A 22,500-nucleotide genomic window follows, 5' to 3' on the forward strand; every position below is an offset into this window, starting at 1 on the left:
GGAGCATGAGTGGTGATGAGCAGAACATGTGAAAGCCAAGCCGTTTCTCTCAGACTTTAAAATGAAGCGCTGTCATCCTACGTTACGGTTTACGTCTGCCCTTTAGGAAATGGCTCTATACCCCATCACACATACACACACTCCGTCTCTCGCTGCTCTCGGTTAATCAAAAGCTAGAATTGAAGATTTTGAAAAGCCCACGCACGCTCCATAACACACACACATACACGCGTGCACACACACACACACACACACACACACACACGCACGCACACACACACACACACACACACACACACACACACACACACACACACACACACACACACACACACACACGCACGCACACACACACACACACACACACACACACACACACACACACACACACACACACACACACACACAGCACCCCTATGCCATCTCTTCACCCAACTCACACACACTGTGGTCAGTGACTCGTCAGCTGACAGATGAACAATTCCAAATCTGACCTTTTCCTCTGGGCCTTATGGGTCAATCTTTGCCTCGTGAAACAGCACCACCGAAGCAGTGAACTGAGTTATGACCAGAGAGAGAAAGAGGAGAGGAGAGCGAGCCAGCGGTGTCATTATGGCCAACACCTGCTCTCCCAGCCTCAACACCACACTATCAGGGGTCTCTTTCACTCTCTTTCTCTCACTCTTTCTCTCTCTTTTCCTTTCCTCGTTCCTCGCACCTCTCTCTTTCTCCATCCACCCCTTTATCTCTCTCTACCCCTTTCTCTCTCTTTCTCTCTCTGTCTCTCCCCATCTCTATCTGTAAGACGTGTCCTCTGCTATAGTTCCACTATACCCAGTCGACTCTGAAAAGTTTGCCTTGATTAACTGCAGCAGAGCCAGACGTACATTAACATTATTAGAGCCCCCATCACCATTCCTACTAATCACCCATGATATGAGAGAGACGGATCTGGAGTTTCTCAGTGTGGCTCAGCTGAGGAGGTGCTGTGAGGGAAACTGCAGCGCCAGAGCAGAATGGAAGGAGACAGGGGTATTAGGCGAGACTGCAAACAGCCTGTTTGATCAGCTTACAGCTTTAGAGACATGTCAGTTTGGAGTGTGTGTTGCAAAGTTGTGTGTGTCGCAGATGTGTGTGAGAGCAAGACATGCAAGATGGCGCCGACAGAGGTGGTCGCCTCGCTTCGCGTTCTTAGGAAACTATGCAGTATTTCGTTTTTTTTATGTATTATTTCTTACATTGTTACCCCAGGATATCTTAGTCTTATTACATACAGCCAGATAGAACTATTGGATATAAGAGCAACGTCAACTTACCAACATTACCACCAGGAATACCACTTTCCCGAAGCGGATCCTCTGTTCAGACCACCACCCAGAACAATGGATATGATCCCAGCAGGCGACCCAAAAGAACGGTGCCGCATAAGGGACAGACAGATCGGTCTTCTGGTCAGGCTCCGTAGACGGGCACATCGCTCACCGCTCCCGAGTATACTACTCGCCAATGTCCAATGTGCATCTCGTCGGCCCTGAAAGAACTTCACTGGACTCTATGTAAACTGGAAACCATATATCCTAAGGCTGCATTTATTGTAGCTGGGGATTTTAACAAAGCTAATCTGAAAACAAGGCTCCCTATATTTTATCAGCATATCGAATGCGCGGCCCGAGCTGGCAGCATTCTGGATCATTGCTACTCTAACTTCCATGACGCATACAAAGCCCTCCCCCGCCCTCCTTTCAGCAAATCTGACCACGACTCCATTTTGTTGCTCCCAGCCTATAGACAGAAACTTAAACAGGAAACACCCGTGCTCAACGCTGGTCCGACCAATCAGATTCCATGCTTCAAGATTGCTTCGATCACGTGGACTGGGATATGTTCCGGATAGCCTCAGACAACAACATTGATGTAAACGCTGACTCTGTGAACTAGTTTATTAGCAGGTGCATCAGTGATATTGTACCCACGGTGACTATTAAAACCTTCCCTAACCAGAAACCGTGGATTGATGGCAGCATTCACGCAAAACTGAAAGCGCGAACCACTGCTTTTAATAATGGCAAGGCGACCGGAAACATGACTAAATAGTGTAGCTTTTCCCTCCGCAAGGCAATCAAACAAGCAGTATAGAGACAAAGTAGAGTCGCAATTCAACGGCTCAAACACGAGACGTATGTGGCAGGGTCTACAGTCAATCACGGATTACAAAAAGAAACCCAGCACCGTCGCGGACACCGACGTCTTGCTCCCAGACAAACTAAACCAATTCTTTGCTCGCTTTGAGGACAATACAGTGCCACTGACACAGCCCGCTACCAAAACCTGTGGGCTCTCCTTCACCGTGGCCAACATGAGTAAAACATTTAAATGTGTTAACCCTCGCAAGGATGCCAGTCCAGACGGCATCCCTAGCTGCGTCCTCAGAGCATGCACAGACCAGCTGGCTGGTGTGTTTACGGGCATATTCAATCAATCCCTATTCCAGTCTGCTGTACCCACATGTTTCAAGAGGGTCACCATTGTTCCTGTTCCCAAGAAAGCTAAGGTAACTGAGCTAAACGACTATCGCCCCGTAGCACTCAATTCTGTCATCACGAAGTGCTTTGAGAGACTAGTCAAGGATCATATCACCTCCACCCTACCTGATACCCTAGACCCACTCCGATTTGCTTACCGCCCCAATAGGTCCACAGATGACGCAATCGCAATCACACTGCACACTGCCCAAACCCATCTGGACAAGAGGAATACCTATGTAAGAATGCTGTTCATCGTCTACAGCTCAGCATTTAACACCATAGTACCCTCCAAACTCGTCATTAAGCTCGAGACCCTGGGTCTAAACCCTGCCCTGTGAAACTGGGTCCTGGACTTTCTGACGGGCCTCTCCTGTACTCCCTGTTCACCCATGACTGCGTGGCCATGCACGCCTCCAACTCAATCATCAAGTTTGCAGACAACACTACAGTGGTAGGCTTGATTTCCAAAAACGATGAGACGGCCTACAAGGAGGTGGTGAGGGCCCTCGGAGTGTGGTGTCAGGAAAATAACCTCACCCTCAACAGCAACAAAACAAAGGAGATGATCGTTGACTTCATGAAACAGCAGAGGGAGCATCCCCCTATCCACATGGACGAGACAGTACTAGAGAAGGTGGAAAGTTTTAAGTTCCTCGGCGTACACATCACGGACAAAGTGAAATGGTCCACCCACACAGACAGTGTGGTGAAGAAGGCACAACCGCGCCTCTTCAACCTCAGGAGGCTGAAGAAATGTTGCTTGTCACCAAAAACACTTTTATAGATGCACAATCAAGAGCATCCTGTCGGGCTGTATCGCCGGCTGGTACGGCAACTGCTCCGCCCACAACCGTAAGGCACTCCAGAGGGTAGTGCGGTCTGCACAGCACATCACCGGGGGCAAACTCCCTGCCCTCCAGGACACCTACACCACCCGATGTCACAGGATGGCCAAAAAGATCATCAAGGACAACAACCACCCGAGCCACTGCCTGTTCACCCCGCTATCATCCAGAAGGCGAGGTCAGTACAGGTGCATCAAAGCTGGGACCGAGAGACTGGAAAAACAGCTTCTATTTCAAGGCCATCAGACTGTTAAACAGCCATCACACTAACATTGAGTGGCTACTGCCAACATACAGGCTCAAATCTCTAGCCACATTAATTATTAATAATTGGATGTAATAAATGTATTACTAGTCACTTTAAACAATGCCACTTTATATAATGTTTACATACCCTACATTACTCATCTCATATGTATATACTGTACTCTATACCATCTACTGCATCTTGCCTATGCCGCACGGCCATCGCTCATCCATATATTTATATGTACATATTCTTATTCATTCCTTTACACTTGTGTGTATAAGGTAGTTGTTGTGAAATTGTTAGACTACTTGTTAGATATTACTGCATTGTCGGAACTAGAAGCACAAGCATTTCGCTGCACTCGCATTAACATCTGCTAACCATGTGTATGTGACCAATACAATTTGATTTGATTTGATTTGAGTGTGGAGTGTGTGTGTGTTGAGAGCTTTTGACGGTTTGAGAATGAAGCATTAAAGGGGCAATCTGTAGTTGCTACATCAATTTGACTTATAAATGATTGATATATACCCATTGATTCTTGAAGAAATTAACTTAGCTTAGTTCAACTGTCTCACCTCATGAGAACCCAAAATATAAGCTTGTTTTCCTCCAATGTGTGTAAACATTGTAAATGTAAATAAACACTGCATAGCCTCATAACATGGTTAAAACAATCATTTTGATATCATGGATGGTCAGTCCTTGCATCCATAGCTCTGTCTATTAATCTGAGAGTGGTTACATTTCTCCAGGCCCATCCCTCAGCTTTTTACCAAAACAGAGACGGAGTGACCGCTTTGTTAGTGATTCAACTGTGGATTCGCCCTTTAAAGCTGGGTGAGGTTGAGACTGAGTGTGTGGGGGCTAAAGTGTCTGCATGTAACAGTACCAGTCAAAAGTTTGGGCACACCTGCTCATGCCAGGGTTTTTCCTTTATTTTTTAGTGTTTTTACGACATTGTAGAATCATAGTGAAGACATGAAAACTATGAAATAACACCTATGGAATCATGTAGTAACCAAAAAAGTGTTAAACAAATATATATTGTATATTTTAGATTCCTCAAAGTAGCAATCCTTTGCCTTGATGACAGTTTTGCACACTCTTGGCATTCTCTCAACCAGCTTCATGAGGTAGTCACATGGAATGCATTTCAATTAACAGGTGTGCCTTGTTAAAAGTGAATGTTTCTTCAAATGCAGTCGCAAAAACCATCAAGCACTATGATGAAACTGGCTCTCATGAAGACCACCACAAGAAAGGAAGACCCAAATTACCTCTGATGCAGAGGATAAGTTCATTAGAGTTACCAGTCTCAGAAATTTCAGCCCAAATAAATGCTTTACAGAGTTCAAGTAACAGACACATCTCAACATCAACTGTTCAGAGGAGACTGTGTGAATCAGGCCTTCATGGTCAAATTGCTGCAAAGAAACCACTACTAAAGGACACCAATAAGAAGAAGAGACTTGCTTGGGCCAAGAAACACAAGCAATGGACATTAGACCGATTGAAATCTGTCCTTTGGTCTGATGAGTCCAAATTTAAGATTTTTGGTTCCAACCACCGTGTCTTTGTGAGACGCGGAGTAGGTGAACGGATGATCTCAGCATGTGTGGTTCCCACCGTGAAGCATGGAGGAGGAGGTGTGATGGTGTGGGGGTGCTTTGCTGGTGACACTGTCTGAGATTTATTTAGAATTCAAGGCACACTTAACCAGCATGGCTACCACAACATTTTCTAGCGATACGCCATCCCATCTGGTGGACCATGACCCAAAACATACCTCCAGGCTGTGTATGGGCTATTTGACCAAGAAGGAGAGTGATGGAGTGCTGCATCAGATGACCTGGCCTCCACAATCACCCTACCTCAACCCAATTGACATTGTGTCGGACCGCAGAGTGAAGGAAAAGCAGCCAACAAGTGGTCAGCATATGTGGGAACTTCTTCAAGACTGTTGGAAAAGCATTCCAGGTGAAGCTGATTGAGAGAATTCCAAGAGTGTGCAAAGCTGTCATCAAGGCAAAGGGTGGCTACTTTGAAGAATCTAAAATCTAAGATATATTTTAATTTGTTTAGCCTTTTTTGGTTACTTCATGATTCCATATGTGTTATTTCATAGTTTTGATGTCTTCACTATGATTCTACAATGTTGAAAACACACACAATTTTTTTTAAATCTGCGAACCTGTGCATCATCATCGTCTCTCTTTTGTGGCACCAATGTGAGGGTTTATGGCAGGGGAAACAGTGTTGCAGTAGGCTAATGTGTGGCACGGGAATAATGACAAGCGAACCCGGGGAGCTTTGCGTTCACATTGTCCTAAAAAAGGGAACCAAAGCCACACCACTTCTTGAGATGGTCTCAGTTCAGTTTGCATCGAGGGCTCTTTTGAGGGATCTGAGTTACTTTGGGAAAAAATACAATGAAGGGAACTACACTGAGTTCACAAAAATGGTCAGAAAGGGACCAAGTATGAAAGCACCCTAAGAGTTTCACTTGAAGTCTTAGTGGATAGTGTGCAGCTTTAAAGCCGTGAGTTGGAGAGTAGAGGAGCGGGGCACTGTCATGCTTTATAAAGGATGTACACGAGGGTAGAGGAAGAACGTCTCTCCTGCTCTAACCTAAGAGAGCTCTACACTTCTAAAATGTTGCACAACTGAGCTAGCTGACGCATCACGGCATACTGAGACAGCAAACAGGGCAGAGAGATGGGGAGGGAGGGAGGGAAACATCAAGCCTGTAGTAGACCGTAATAAAGGAGAGAAGAGCAGGGAAGAGGAGGGAGAGAGAGGTGAATCAAAGGAGAGCTAGTAACAGGTAACTTATGTCTGCTGCTTTCACAACAATGGGGTGTTTCGCCGGTATGAGGAAATATCTTCATGTTAATTGAGGAGGAGGCGTTGGTTTAATGAAACAGATGAAATACATTGGGAACCAATCAGGTGGAAGTGAATGGTAGAAAATGGTTCATTGAATCACTTATAGCACACACATGCAATCGTTCTGTCTTCTGTGTAGACACACACACTACTCATCACGGACAGTTATTTAAATCCCTTGTAGATCAGAGGAAAGCCAATGTGTGTAATGGCTGTGAAAGCCTGCCTGGGAGCAGCCATGCTAGCCTCTAATCCTCTACTTGTACATACCACATCACTCCCTCCCTCGCTACCTCGCTAGCTACTAAGTTAGATCCCGCCTTATAATGTTGACTAACTCACTGACAAACGGTAAAAAAGCACCGGCGTCAAATGAACCATTGATCCAAAGGTGGTTCTTATTTTGTTTTGTTTTTTTCCACCCTGCAGTCGTCTTTTTTCCCCTTCCGATCTGTTCATACTCTGTTCATACACGCACGCACGCACACACATCCCACATCTGGATATCTTATAGTAGAATCACAGTAATCCCCTAGTGAAGAATGCTTTTACTTGCAGTAATCATTCACCTGTTTGGGACTCTTGTGCGTATATATAAGGTTCGAAGGAACTTGTCTCTGTGTGTGTGTGTGTGTGTGTGTGTGTGTGTGTGTGTGTGTGTGTGTGTGTGTGTGTGTGTGTGTGTGTGTGTGTGTGTGTGTGTGTGTGTGTGTGTGTGCGCGCGCGCGCGCGTGTGCGTGTGTGTGAGAAAGTGCGTGCGTGCTTGTGAGTGTGCGTCAGGCTCTGTGTGTGTAGTGTGTGTCTCTGATTTTAATGAACGTCATTTGCGGGAAGTGAAGCAGGCTGAGAGAGAAACGCTGGTCTCATAGTCATAATTGGAATCAATGTTTCTGTGCGCTACTCTCCTCCACTGAGTTATGAGGTGACTAATGTTTAAAACATGCTCTGCAGACGCAGCATGACCTTCCTGAATAAAACACTGCACTACGAAGGGATGGGATGGGGGGAAATAAATGAGTGAAACACAAAGGCATACAGAAAAATACAGGAATGAAATATGAAGGGATGGAGTGAAATACAGGAATGAAATACGAAGGGATGGAGTGAAATACAGGAATGAAATATGAAGGGATGGAGTGAAATACAGGAATGAAATATGAATGGATGGAGTGAAATACAGGAATGAAATATGAAGGGATGGAGTGAAATACAGGAATGAAATATGAAGGGATGGAGAAATACAGGAATGAAATATGAAGGGATGGAGTGAAATACAGGAATGAAATATGAAGGGATGGAGTGAAATATAGGAATGAAATATGAAGGGATGGAGTGAAATACAGGAATGAAATATGAAGGGATGGAGTGAAATACAGGAATGAAATATGAAGGGATGGAGTGAAATACAGGAATGAAATATGAAGGGATGGAGTGAAATACAGGAATGAAATATGAATGGATGGAGTGAAATACAGGAATGAAATATGAATGGATGGAGTGAAATACAGGAATGAAATATGAAGGGATGGAGTGAAATACAGGAATGAAATACGAAGGGATGGAGTGAAATAAAGGAATGAAATATGACGGGATGGAGTGAAATACAGGAATGAAATATGAATGGATGGAGTGAAATACAGGAATGAAATATGAATGGATGGAGTGAAATACAGGAATGAAATATGAAGGGATGGAGTGAAATACAGGAATGAAATACGGAGGGATGGAGTGAAATACAGGAATGAAATATGACGGGATGGAGTGAAATACAGGAATGAAATATGAATGGATGGAGTGAAATACAGGAATGAAATACGGAGGGATGGAGTGAAATACAGGAATGAAATATGACGGGATGGAGTGAAATACAGGAATGAAATATGAATGGATGGAGCGAAATACAGGAATGAAATATGAAGGGATGGAGTGAAATACAGGAATGAAATATGAAGGGATGGAGTGAAATACAGGAATGAAATACGAAGGGATGGAGTGAAATACAGGAATGAAATACGAAGGGATGGAGTGAAATACAGGAATGAAATACGGAGGGATGGAGTGAAATACAGGAATGAAATATGACGGGATGGAGTGAAATAAAGGAATGAAATACGAAAGGATGGAGTGAAATACAGGAATGAAATACGAAGGGGATGATGCAATGACGGTATATATGAATAGACAAAGCCATCAATCACTTGACACCATTCATTCCTATGTGAAGACTCAACAGCGCATTGAAGCCACACTCATGGAGATGTTTAGCGTGCAGAGTTTGAACTACACCAGGAAGTGATGTTGCAGGCTAGCTCAGTGCTGCCCCCTCTCATTAACATGTTCACACACACACACCCACACACACATTCTGAATATGGGGCCATGGAAGTATTGGGAGCGACACAATGAATTACCTATAATTCCTTTCTCCAACTACCCCAGGCGTTTTATGTCCCAACCCACAATCTTGCTGCTCCGCTAGTGAACAAGGCTAGCCACCGGCAGGACTGCTGCTAGGACAGGACAGTTATACAACTCCTTATAAGACGGTTGTTTGTTGTTCCAGGTTAGCCTGAGTGCCAATCTGTTTGTGCTGTCGTACCAACTCCTTGTCCCTCAGCTTGACAAGGACAGCAACAGAGTTGGCAAAAGCACACAAACAAATCTGGGACCAGGCTAGTTTCACCCAAAGAGGAGGAAAAACAAAAAGAAACGTTTGTCATATTTGGCATTCTTCAAACCAACATTTGAGTCAATAGATTTTCCTTAGGGGCATCCATACCTGAAACCTTCAGATTAACTTTGAGAGGTTTTGACGAGTATTGACCCAAACATTTAGGTTGAGACCCACGTATGACAAGAATACCAGTGGGCTGGAGTTTCTTCTTCAAACCCAGAACTCGTACCTGGAATCCTCAGAAACCTCCCCGCCGTGGTGAATCCTAATGTGAAGCCAACGTTGCTCTTACAACGAACTAACTTGAAAGGGTCCGTACGAAGAGACGAGGTCAGCTGTCTAGAGGTATGACGTGAGGTCTGGAGGTGAATCCTCTACCGCAGAACAGACGTCGTCGCTGTAGCCACTTAACTTGAGCAGCGGTGGCCTGCGGTGTATAAATGGATAAATAGGGGAATTAAAGCTACATGAATCATCAGATGAATATTAGAGAAACAGGTAGATGTGCTGGATGAACGATTCATCAGAAAAGGAATGAGGAGAAGTACGAGGTCAGGAGACAGTCCGCAGATGGACACTATCGCGCTCTCTCTCTCTCAAAGCTGTGCGTGTGTGTGGGGATTGTGCCAATGGGCGGGCGGGCGTGTGGGGATTGTGCCAATGGGCGGGCGTGTGTGTGGGGATTGTGCCAATGGGCGGGCAGGCGTGTGGCGATTGTGCCAATGGGCGGGCGGGTGTGTGTGTGGGGATTGTGCCAATGGGCGGGCGGGCGTATGTGTGGGGATTGTGCCAATGGGCGGGCAGGCGTGTGGGGATTGTGCCAATGGGCGGGCGGGTGTGTGTGTGGGGATTGTGCCAGCGGGCGGGCGGGTGTGTGGGGATTGTACCAATGGGCGGGCGTGTGTGTAGGGATTGTACCAATGGGCGGGCGGGCGTGTGTGTGGGGATTGCGCCAATGGGCGGGCGGGCGGGTGTGTGGGGATTGTACCAATGGGCGGGCGTGTGTGTGGGGATTGTGCCAATGGGCGGGCGTGTGTGTGGAGATTGTGCCAATGGGCGGGCGTGTGTGTGGGGATTGTGCCAATGGGCGGGCGGGCGTGTGTGTGGGGATTGTGCCAATGGGCGTGTGTGTGTGTGGGGATTGTGCCAATGGGCGGGCGGGAGGGTGTGTGTGTGGGGATTGTGCCAATGGGCGGGTGTGTGTGTGGGGATTGTGCCAATGGGCGGGTGTGTGTGTGGGGATTGTGCCAATGGGCGGGCGGGTGTGTGTGTGGGGATTGTGCCAATGGGCGGGCGGGCGTGTGTGTGGGGATTGTGCCAATGGGCGGGTGGGCGTGTGTGTGGGGATTGTGCCAATGGGCGGGCATGTGTGTGGGGATTGTGCCAATGGGCGGGCGTGTGTGTGGGGATTGTGCCAATGGGCGGGCGGGCGGGTGTGTGGGGATGATGCCAATGGGCGTGCAGGCGGGTGGGCGTGTGTGTGGGGATTGTGCCAATGGGTGGGCGGGCGGGTGTGTGGGGATTGTGCCAATGGGCGAGCGGGTGTGTGGAGATTGTGCCAATGGGCGGGCGGGCGGGCGTGTGTGTGGGGATTGTGCCAATGGGCGGGCGGGTGTGTGGGGATTGTGCCAATGGGCGGGTGTGTGTGTGGGGATTGTGCCAATGGGCGGGTGTGTATGTGGGGATTGTGCCAATGGGCGGGTGTGTGTGTGGGGATTGTGCCAATGGGCGGGCGTGTGTGTGGGGATTGTGCCAATGGGCGGGCGTGTGTGTGGGGATTGTGCCAATGGGCGGGCGGGCGGGCGTATGTGTGGGGATTGTGCCAATGGGCGGGTGGGTGTGTGGGGATTGTGCCAATGGGCGGGTGTGTGTGTGGGGATTGTGCCAATTGGCGGGCGGGCGTGCATGTGTGTGGGCATTCTTTTTTTTGTCAGCGCGAGTGTGTGGGAATGCACATAGGTGTGTATGTGTGTGCTTGCGCGAGTGCATGTGTCTATGGCAGTGGGCTGCCCAGTGTGCATGTGGGCATGCAGTGTGTGTGTGTGTGTGTGTGTGTGTGTGTCGTGGTGACAGGAAAGGGTTTGTGACAGCCCAGGGAGCAGGGAAGGCAGCATCACCCTGCTAAGAGGACTACCTCCCCTGTACTGAAGTAATAAATGACTGAGCACTGTGTTCCCACGCTACAGCTGTCAGATAGCCACGCACACACACTAACACACACACACACACACACACACACACACACACACACACACACACACACACACACACACACACACACACACACACACACACACACCAAAGTGATGCATTGCACACACGCCTTCTTTCACAGTCACACCATCATCCCACACACCTCTGCACACACACAATTCTCTCTCTCTCTCTCTATATATACTGTATCTCTCTTTCCCTCTCAAACACACACACACAGAAATTGGCTTGAAGGGGTAATACGCACACACTGCCCCCCCCCCCCCCCCCCCCCCCCCGCTTGTCTCTAAATCTCCCATCGCCGCGGCAACAGGACCCTCAGGCATGCCTCCAAATGTTCCCACAATACACCAGCACTAATTAAATCTCAGGTCTATTCTCCTCAACTCTCCTCTCTCTCCTCTCCTTTCTCTCTCCTCCTCCCTCTCTCCTCTCCTTTATGTGTCGAAACAGCATTTGCCTGCCTCTCTCTTTTTGTATCTCTGTCTAGCTCTTTCTATGTGTCTCTGTCTCTCTCCCTCTCTCTCCCTCTCTCTCTCTCTCTCTCTCTCTCTCTCTCTGACCAACACACAGTCAGCTATAGAGGCATGGATATGAGCTTGTCTTTTCCTGTAACATCTACAAATGGCATCCACTACAATATCAAAAGGCTCCACTGTTCAAACAGCAACAAACCATCAATGAAATATGCATTTGATTCTCTGACGGATCGTACAGGTCTCCACTCCATCCTATTTAGCACAGCTGTCTGTCTGTCTGTCTGTCTGTCTGTCTGTCTGTCTGTCTGTCTGTCTGTCTGTCTGTAGTCCAGGTAGAGATCTGTTGAGGCTGCTTTCAGCGGAGGTTGCCGTTGCCATTCATTTGCAGGGAATGCTACTGTACTGTAGTTCTATTCGAGATGCAGAGCACCTGCTTACAGTATACTGTCTCTCCATCTCTCAATGTCCTTCATACAGTATACGGTCTCCCCATCTCTCAATGTCCTTCATACAGTATACTGTCTCCATCTCTCAATGTCCTTCATACAGTATTCTGTCTCTCCATCTATCAGTATCCTGCATACAGTATTCTGTCTCTCCATCTATCAGTATCCTGCGTACAGTATTCTGTCTCTCCATCTATCAGTATCCTGCATACAGTATTCTGTCTCTCCATCTATCAGTATCCTGCGTACAGTATTCTGTCTCTCCATCTATCAGTATCCTGCATACAGTATTCTGTCTCTCCATCTATCAGTATCCTGCATACAGTATTCTGTCTCTCCATCTATCAGTATCCTGCATACAGTATTCTGTCTCTCCATCTATCAGTATCCTGCATACAGTATTCTGTCTCTCCATCTATCAGTATCCTGCGTACAGTATTCTGTCTCTCCATCTATCAGTATCCTGCGTACAGTATTCTGTCTCTCCATCTATCAGTATCCTGCGTACAGTATTCTGTCTCCATCTCTCAATGTCCTTCATACAGTATTCTGTCTCTCCATCTCTCAATGTCCTGCGTACAGTATTCTGTCTCTCCATCTATCAGTATCCTGCGTACAGTATACTGTCTCTCCATCTCTCAATGTCCTTCATACAGTATTCTGTCTCCATCTCTCAATGTCCTTCATACAGTATACTGTCTCTCCATCTCTCAATGTCCTTCATACAGTATTCTGTCTCCATCTATCAGTATCCTGCATACAGTATTCTGTCTCCATCTCTCAATGTCCTTCATACAGTATTCTGTCTCCATCTCTCAATGTCCTTCATACAGTATTCTGTCTCCATCTCTCAATGTCCTTCATACAGTATTCTGTCTCTCCATCTATCAGTATCCTTCATACAGTATTCTGTCTCCATCTCTCAATGTCCTTCATACAGTATTCTGTCTCCATCTCTCAATGTCCTTCTTACAGTATTCTGTCTCTCCATCTATCAGTATCCTTCATACAGTATTCTGTCTCCATCTCTCAATGTCCTTCATACAGTATACTGTCTCTCCATCTCTCAATGTCCTTCATACAGTATTCTGTCTCTCCATCTATCAGTATCCTTCATACAGTATTCTGTCTCCATCTCTCAATGTCCTTCATACAGTATTCTGTCTCCATCTCTCAATGTCCTTCATACAGTATTCTGTCTCCATCTCTCAATGTCCTTCATACAGTATACTGTCTCTCCATCTCTCAATGTCCTTCATACAGTATTCTGTCTCTCCATCTATCAGTATCCTGCATACAGTATACTGTCTCTCCATCTATCAGTATCCTGCATACAGTATACTGTCTCTCCATCTATCAGTATCCTGCATACAGTATACTGTCTCCATCTATCAGTATCCTTCATACAGTATTCTGTCTCCATCTCTCAATGTCCTTCATACAGTATTCTGTCTCTCCATCTCTCAATGTCCTTCATACAGTATTCTGTCTCCATCTCTCAATGTCCTTCATACAGTATACTGTCTCCATCTCTCAATGTCCTTCATACAGTATTCTGTCTCTCCATCTATCAGTATCCTTCATACAGTATTCTGTCTCCATCTCTCAATGTCCTTCATACAGTATTCTGTCTCCATCTATCAGTATCCTTCATACAGTATTCTGTCTCCATCTCTCAATGTCCTTCATACAGTATTCTGTCTCCATCTCTCAATGTCCTTCATACAGTATTCTGTCTCTCCATCTATCAGTGTCCTGTATACAGTATTCTGTCTCTCCATCTATCAGTATCCTGCGTACAGTATTCTGTCTCTCCATCTATCAGTATCCTGCGTACAGTATTCTGTCTCTCCATCTATCAGTATCCTGCATACAGTATTCTGTCTCTCCATCTATCAGTATCCTGCATACAGTATTCTGTCTCTCCATCTATCAGTATCCTGCGTACAGTATTCTGTCTCTCCATCTATCAGTATCCTGCATACAGTATTCTGTCTCTCCATCTATCAGTATCCTGCGTACAGAATTCTGTCTCTCCATCTATCAGTATCCTGCATACAGTATTCTGTCTCTCCATCTATCAGTATCCTGCATACAGTATTCTGTCTCTCCATCTATCAGTATCCTGCGTACAGTATTCTGTCTCTCCATCTATCAGTATCCTGCGTACAGTATTCTGTCTCTCCATCTATCAGTATCCTGCATACAGTATTCTGTCTCTCCATCTCTCAATGTCCTTCATACAGTATTCTGTCTCTCCATCTATCAGTATCCTGCGTACAGTATTCTGTCTCTCCATCTATCAGTATCCTGCGTACAGTATTCTGTCTCTCCATCTATCAGTATCCTGCATACAGTATTCTGTCTCTCCATCTCTCAATGTCCTTCATACAGTATTCTGTCTCTCCATCTCTCAATGTCCTTCATACAGTATACTGTCTCCATCTCTCAATGTCCTTCATACAGTATTCTGTCTCTCCATCTATCAGTATCCTGCGTACAGTATTCTGTCTCTCCATCTATCAGTATCCTGCGTACAGTATTCTGTCTCTCCATCTATCAGTATCCTGCATACAGTATTCTGTCTCTCCATCTCTCAATGTCCTTCATACAGTATTCTGTCTCTCCATCTCTCAATGTCCTTCATACAGTATACTGTCTCCATCTCTCAATGTCCTTCATACAGTATTCTGTCTCTCCATCTCTCAATGTCCTTCATACAGTATACTGTCTCCATCTCTCAATGTCCTTCATACAGTATACTGTCTCCATCTCTCAATGTCCTTCATACAGTATTCTGTCTCTCCATCTCTCAATGTCCTTCATACAGTATTCTGTCTCCATCTCTCAATGTCCTTCATACAGTATTCTGTCTCTCCATCTATCAGTATCCTGCATACAGTATACTGTCTCTCCATCTATCAGTATCCTGCGTACAGTATACTGTCTCTCCATCTATCAGTATCCTGCGTACAGTATACTGTCTCTCCATCTATCAGTATCCTGCGTACAGAATTCTGTCTCTCCATCTATCAGTATCCTGCATACAGTATTCTGTCTCTCCATCTATCAGTATCCTGCATACAGTATTCTGTCTCTCCATCTATCAGTATCCTGCGTACAGTATTCTGTCTCTCCATCTATCAGTATCCTGCGTACAGTATTCTGTCTCTCCATCTATCAGTATCCTGCATACAGTATTCTGTCTCTCCATCTCTCAATGTCCTTCATACAGTATTCTGTCTCTCCATCTATCAGTATCCTGCGTACAGTATTCTGTCTCTCCATCTATCAGTATCCTGCGTACAGTATTCTGTCTCTCCATCTATCAGTATCCTGCATACAGTATTCTGTCTCTCCATCTCTCAATGTCCTTCATACAGTATTCTGTCTCTCCATCTCTCAATGTCCTTCATACAGTATACTGTCTCCATCTCTCAATGTCCTTCATACAGTATTCTGTCTCTCCATCTATCAGTATCCTGCGTACAGTATTCTGTCTCTCCATCTATCAGTATCCTGCGTACAGTATTCTGTCTCTCCATCTATCAGTATCCTGCATACAGTATTCTGTCTCTCCATCTCTCAATGTCCTTCATACAGTATTCTGTCTCTCCATCTCTCAATGTCCTTCATACAGTATACTGTCTCCATCTCTCAATGTCCTTCATACAGTATTCTGTCTCTCCATCTCTCAATGTCCTTCATACAGTATACTGTCTCCATCTCTCAATGTCCTTCATACAGTATACTGTCTCCATCTCTCAATGTCCTTCATACAGTATTCTGTCTCTCCATCTCTCAATGTCCTTCATACAGTATTCTGTCTCCATCTCTCAATGTCCTTCATACAGTATTCTGTCTCTCCATCTATCAGTATCCTGCATACAGTATACTGTCTCTCCATCTATCAGTATCCTGCGTACAGTATACTGTCTCTCCATCTATCAGTATCCTGCGTACAGTATACTGTCTCTCCATCTATCAGTATCCTGCGTACAGTATTCTGTCTCTCCATCTATCAGTATCCTGCATACAGTATACTGTCTCCATCTCTCAATGTCCTGCATAGAGTATTCTGTCTCTCCATCTATCAGTATCCTGCATACAGTATTCTGTCTCTCCATCTATCAGTATCCTGCATACAGTATACTGTCTCTCCATCTATCAGTATCCTGCGTACAGTATTCTGTCTCTCCATCTATCAGTATCCTGCATACAGTATTCTGTCTCTCCATCTATCAGTATCCTGCATACAGTATACTGTCTCTCCATCTATCAGTATCCTGCGTACAGTATTCTGTCTCTCCATCTATCAGTATCCTGCATACAGTATTCTGTCTCTCCATCTATCAGTATCCTGCATACAGTATTCTGTCTCTCCATCTATCAGTATCCTGCATACAGTATACTGTCTCTCCATCTATCAGTATCCTGCATACAGTATACTGTCTCTCCATCTATCAGTATCATGCGTACAGTATACTGTCTCTCCATCTATCAGTATCCTGCATACAGTATACTGTCTCTCCATCTATCAGTATCCTGCATACAGTATACTGTCTCTCCATCTATCAGTATCCTGCATACGGTATTCTGTCTCTCCATCTATCAGTATCCTGCGTACAGTATACTGTCTCTCCATCTATCAGTATCCTGCATACAGTATACTGTCTCTCCATCTATCAGTATCCTGCATACAGTATACTGTCTCTCCATCTATCAGTATCCTGCGTACAGTATTCTGTCTCTCCATCTATCAGTATCCTGCATACAGTATACTGTCTCTCCATCTATCAGTATCCTGCGTACAGTATACTGTCTCTCCATCTATCAGTATCCTGCATACAGTATACTGTCTCTCCATCTATCAGTATCCTGCGTACAGTATACTGTCTCTCCATCTATCAGTATCCTGCATACAGTATACTGTCTCTCCATCTATCAGTATCCTGCATACAGTATACTGTCTCTCCATCTATCAGTATCCTGCGTACAGTATTCTGTCTCTCCATCTATCAGTATCCTGCATACGGTATTCTGTCTCTCCATCTATCAGTATCCTGCGTACAGTATACTGTCTCTCCATCTATCAGTATCCTGCATACAGTATACTGTCTCTCCATCTATCAGTATCCTGCATACGGTATTCTGTCTCTCCATCTATCAGTATCCTGCGTACAGTATACTGTCTCTCCATCTATCAGTATAGTAAAGGTAGACACAGAATCGGGTTTTTATTGTTACATACACCAGATAGGTGCAGTGAAATGTGTTGTTGTACAGGGTCCGCCATTGTTGCACGACGCCTCTGGAGCAAATTAGGGTTAAGTGCCTTGGTCAAGTTCTTTCACCTCGTCGACTCGTGTATTTGAACCAGCAACCTTTAAAATACTGGCCCAACACTCTAACCGCTAGGCTACCTGCCACCCTAAGGCTGGACGAATGTCTGCCATGGCCTCAAGATGATCCCAGACAGTTCTAGTAATAATGGCTTGCTCTAGTTAAAATAACATATTCTATGCAGCATCATCTAACTTTGATATATGCTTCATGTAGAATGGAAGAATTTTGCTCTTGGCACGTCTGAGAGACTGCAGGCATGAGATGTTTCTAGAACCATCCATCTCCCAGACATCTCAACACTACAGTAATCAGTAGGGAATGAAACTTGTCTCAGACACATTTTCCAAGAACCAAGGTCTCTTAAGAAATGACGCCTGTCTTTGCATTTGGCTAAAAGTGTTGCGTCGTTGGAAATTCGTCAGCCATTGTTCGTCAGAGAGTGTGTGTGTGTGTGTGTGTGCGTATGTTTGTATGTGCGTTTTGAAATTGCACTAGACAGCCTGCGTGTGTGACACACCGTGTGTGTGTCTGTGTTTTGAACATTCGTCAGACATGCAGACTTGGTTGCCAGAAGAGTAAAAATCTCTGTAAAAATATTGCTTCTGAAAAGTTCACTGTAATACTAATGGGCGCCTCTGAGCTGGGGGATTTGATTGGTGAGCGTTGGGGGACATGTAGGGGACATTTATCAGTGTCACACAGCACCGAATGCTCTTTGTTTGATTGGGCAAATTAGTGGGGAACTCATTTGCTTCCGCTGCAAAATCTTTTACAGACTCTTTTTGTTGGTGTTAATTGACCTAGCTGAACCACTTTGTATTTTGCCCTGATGTCAGAGGAATGGGAGAGAAAATATCATTGTTATTCATTTCTGGTGCCTCGGAGGCAGTGCCTAGTTGCTCTGTGCTTTAGCATGGTTTGCATTTAAGACGAGTGGTTGTGTGTGTATGTTTCCATAGGGATATATGGTTTATAATGTGTATTTACACTGCAGCGGACAGACATCTCTCAGTTCAGGCCCTCACTATTATGTCGTCAATAACCAGTGTGACAAACTGGGTATTGAACCCAGTCTTTTGCATGCCCCAAGACTGTGTTATCCAACTGAGCTAAAGCCTAGGAATAACTTTTATGAGGTAATACAAGTGTCATGGTCTCAGGCAAGCATAGTTATAGTTATATAAGTTACATACGCATCCCGCCGGCCTACTTTACCCAACCACCTCGGATGCTGTACAGACACATTGCAATGCCCCGGTGAATCCACAGGCAACATCATAAACGCCATGCGTTTACCACCTGCAGCCATTCATAACGACATACTGTCCGTTCATTACTTAGACATTAATGATGATCATTCATGAAGCGGAGGGCCTGGTGTCCAGACCTCTGGCAGTCTCTATGGGGGTGCCACAGGGTTCAGTTCTCGGGCCGTCTCTCTTCTCTGTATACATCAATGATGTCGCTCTCGCTGCTGGTGATTCTCTGATCCACCTCTACGCAGACGACACCATGTTGTATACATCTGGCCCTTCTTTGGACACTGTGTTAACAAACCTTCAAACGAGCTTCAATGCCATACAACTCTCCTTTCGTGGCCTCCAACTGCTCTTAAATGCAAGTAAAACTAAATGCATGCTCTTCAACCGATCGTTGCCCGCACCTGCCCGCCTGTCCAGCATCACTACTCTGGACGCCTCTGACTTAGAATATGTGGACAACTACAAATACCTAGGTGTCTGGCTAGACTGTAAACTCTCCTTCCAGATTCACATTAAGCATCTCCAATCCAAAATTAAATATAGAATCGGCTTCCTATTTCGCAACAAAGCATCCTTGACTCATGCTCCCAAACATACCCTTGTGAAACTGACCATCCTACCGATCCTCGACTTCGGCGATGTCTTTTACAAAATAGCCTCCAACACTCTACTCAACAAATTGGATGCAGTCTATCACAGTGCCATCTGTTTTGTCACCAAAGCCCCATATACTACCCACCACTGCGACCTGTACACTCTCGTTGGCTGGCCCTAGCTTCATACTCGTCTCCAAACCCACTGGCTCCAGGTCATCTACAAGTCTTTGTAAAGCCCCGCCTTATCTGAGCTCACTGGTCACTATAGCAGCACCCACCCGTAGCACGCACTCCAGCAGGTATATCTCACTGGTCACCCGCAAAGCCAATTCCTCCTTTGGTCGCCTTTCCTTCCAGTTTTCTGCAGCCAATGACTGGAACGAACTGCAAAAATGTCTGAAGCTGGAGACTCATATCTCCCTCAATAGCTTTAAGCACCAGCTCTCAGAGCAGCTCACAGATCACTGCGCTTGTACATATCCCATCTGTAAATAGCCCATCCAACTACCTCATCGCCATACTGTATTTATTTATTTATCTTGTTCCTTTGCACCCCAGTATCTCTACTTGCACATTCATCTTCTGCACATCTACCATTCCAGTGTTTAATTGCTATATTGTAATTACTTCGCCACCATGGCCTATTTATTACCTCCCTTATCTTACCTCATTTGCACACACAGTATATAGACTTTTTTCTACTGTAATATTGACTGTTTGTTTGTTTATTCCATGTGTAACTCTGTGTTGTTGAATGTGTCGAACTGCTTTGCTTTATCTTGGTCACAGTTGTAAAGGTCACAGTTGTAAATGAGAACTTGTTCTCAACTAGCCTACCTGGTTAAATAAAGGTGAAAAAAAAAATACAAATTAAAAAGCGTGCCCCAGGTAATGTCATGCTTGGTGACAGCTTGGTGTGTGTGTGACATCTTAGCTGATGTTAAGAGAATATGCTGAACCACGCAGGTCCCATTGGGCTGATGATGACGGGTTGCCACTCTTCATGTTCTACTCCCGAAGTCATATCTCTCACTGATCAGTTACATTCTCAGGAAGTCAAATCGTGATCTGATTGGTTGATTGGGCTGATGATGACGGGTTGCCACTCTTCATGGTCTACTCCCGAAGTCATACCTCTCACTGATCAGTTACATTCTCAGGAAGTCAAATCGGGATCTGATTGGTTGATTGGGCTGTTGTTGTCATTGCCACAGTACCAGACGGTGGGAGTCACCTCTTCCTGAGTTTGGGCTTCCAGCAGCAACTACAAAAAATATGTTTCATTTTCACGTACACTGGATAGGTGCAGTGAAATGTGGTGTTTTACAGGGTCCGCCATAGTAGTACGGCACCTGGAGCAAATGAGGGTTAAGTGCCTTGCTCAAGGACACGTCAACGGATTGTTATTCTTGTCGGCTCAGGTATTCAAACCAGCGACCTTTCGGTTAGTGGCCCAACGCTCTAACCGCTAGGCTAAAGTCACACTGTCAGACACAGTGGGGGGTAATTCTGGGAAGGTGCTAAAGCTGCAGTGGCTAGGTTATTAATGACACGCTTTCGTGAAGGTTTAAAAGTGTACATATGTGTTGAAAATGAATTTAAAGGTGTTTCCTCTGAGTGTGTAGCATACAAATCTGCGGGAGCTCATAATATTGGGTTGCCAACGAAGAAGGGTTAAGGCTAGAGTTATTGTGTTATTGACATGTTACTCATCTGTTGTGGGGTCTGTGTAGGACATGAAGCTACGAGAGCTGCTGGACGTGAGCACCCTGGTGGGGAAGATGGAGAACAGGATGCTGACGGTGGTGAGCGGACCAGACATGGTCAACATCACATACCTCAACTTCATGGCCTTCCAGGAGGAGATCGCCAAGGCAAGTAAACATGAATAATCCACTTATTACAGAGGAATAGGGCTTTAGTACACATGAATAAGGGCTTTGGTACACACGAATAATGCCTTTATTCATCATGAATGGGGATTTATTAAACATGAATAGGGTTTTATTAAACATGAATAAGGACTTTATTCATCACAAATAGGGCTTTATTAAACATTAATAAGGACTTTATTAATCATGAGCAGGGCTTTATCAAACATGAATAAAGGCTTTATTAAAGGTTTATTTGATTTAGTTGATGTCAACATCAGTTAACGTCTCTTAGGAGGTTGGCCAAAGTGCTTATAACTAATTAATGAATAACTAAGCTATTTCAGTCCATGAAGTGTGAGTTAGTTAAGCTTGTTAGACTTACACTGAACCCGTCATTCCTCCAGTGTATAATTTTAAGGTCTGGTGTGTGGGTGGCAAGTCTGCACCTCCAATCGATCCTGGCGGCTGTGTTTCTTCCTTCTGACGGAGTGTGTATGTGTGTGTGTGTGTTCTTCCGGTGCAGGAGTGGGCTGAAGAGTTGTTTGGCCTGGCGTCTAACCTACTGGCCCAGAACATGTCCAGAGAAGCATGCCTGGAGAAAGCGTAAGTCCCTGGACACATCACGCATCACACACTGGAAGGCAGCAGTTCACACCCATCAGGTCTGCAGGGCGCTTCACACCGCTTCACACTACTCGCAGAGAGAGAGGGGGGGGGCAGAGAGAGAGCAAGAGGGGGTCAGAGAGAGAGCGAGAGATGGGGTGAATGCGCGCATACACACACACATGCAAACGCATACACACACACAGATACTTGCGCAAAGACACACACTCACAGACACACACTTGCACACTCTCTCTCTCTCTCTCTCTCTCTCTCTCTCTCTCTCTGCTCTCTCTCTCTCTCTCTCTCTCTCCTCCTCCTCTCTCTCTCTCTCTCTCTCTCTCTCTCTCTCTCTCTCTCTCTCTCTCTCTCTCTCTCTCTCTCTCTCTCTCTCTCTCTCTCTCTCTCTCTCTCTCTCTCTCTCTCTCTCTCTCTCTCTCTCTCTCTCTCTCTCTCTCTCTCTCTCTCTCTCTCTCTCTCTCTCTCTCTCTCTCTCT

The 22,500-nt window shown here is 45.5% G+C and overlaps 1 protein-coding gene across 4 annotated transcripts in view; it reads left to right on the forward strand.

The window, feature by feature from the left end:
• LOC129817199 (1-phosphatidylinositol 4,5-bisphosphate phosphodiesterase beta-1-like) overlaps positions 1-22,500 on the forward strand; it is a 217,717-nt gene that overhangs the window by 121,507 nt on the left and 73,710 nt on the right. For all 4 annotated transcript variants that reach the window (XR_008753683.1, XM_055872201.1, XM_055872202.1 and 1 more), the window contains exons 4-5: positions 21,260-21,400; positions 21,924-22,003. Coding sequence is in view for 3 of the 4 variants with exons in the window: in XM_055872201.1 (XP_055728176.1) it covers positions 21,260-21,400; positions 21,924-22,003 (221 nt within the window). In the remaining variant the exon portion in view is untranslated. The remainder of the gene's footprint in view (positions 1-21,259; positions 21,401-21,923; positions 22,004-22,500) is intronic.

This window comes from Salvelinus fontinalis, chromosome 20, assembly GCF_029448725.1.
Source record: "Salvelinus fontinalis isolate EN_2023a chromosome 20, ASM2944872v1, whole genome shotgun sequence".
Classification (NCBI taxonomy): domain Eukaryota; kingdom Metazoa; phylum Chordata; class Actinopteri; order Salmoniformes; family Salmonidae; genus Salvelinus; species Salvelinus fontinalis.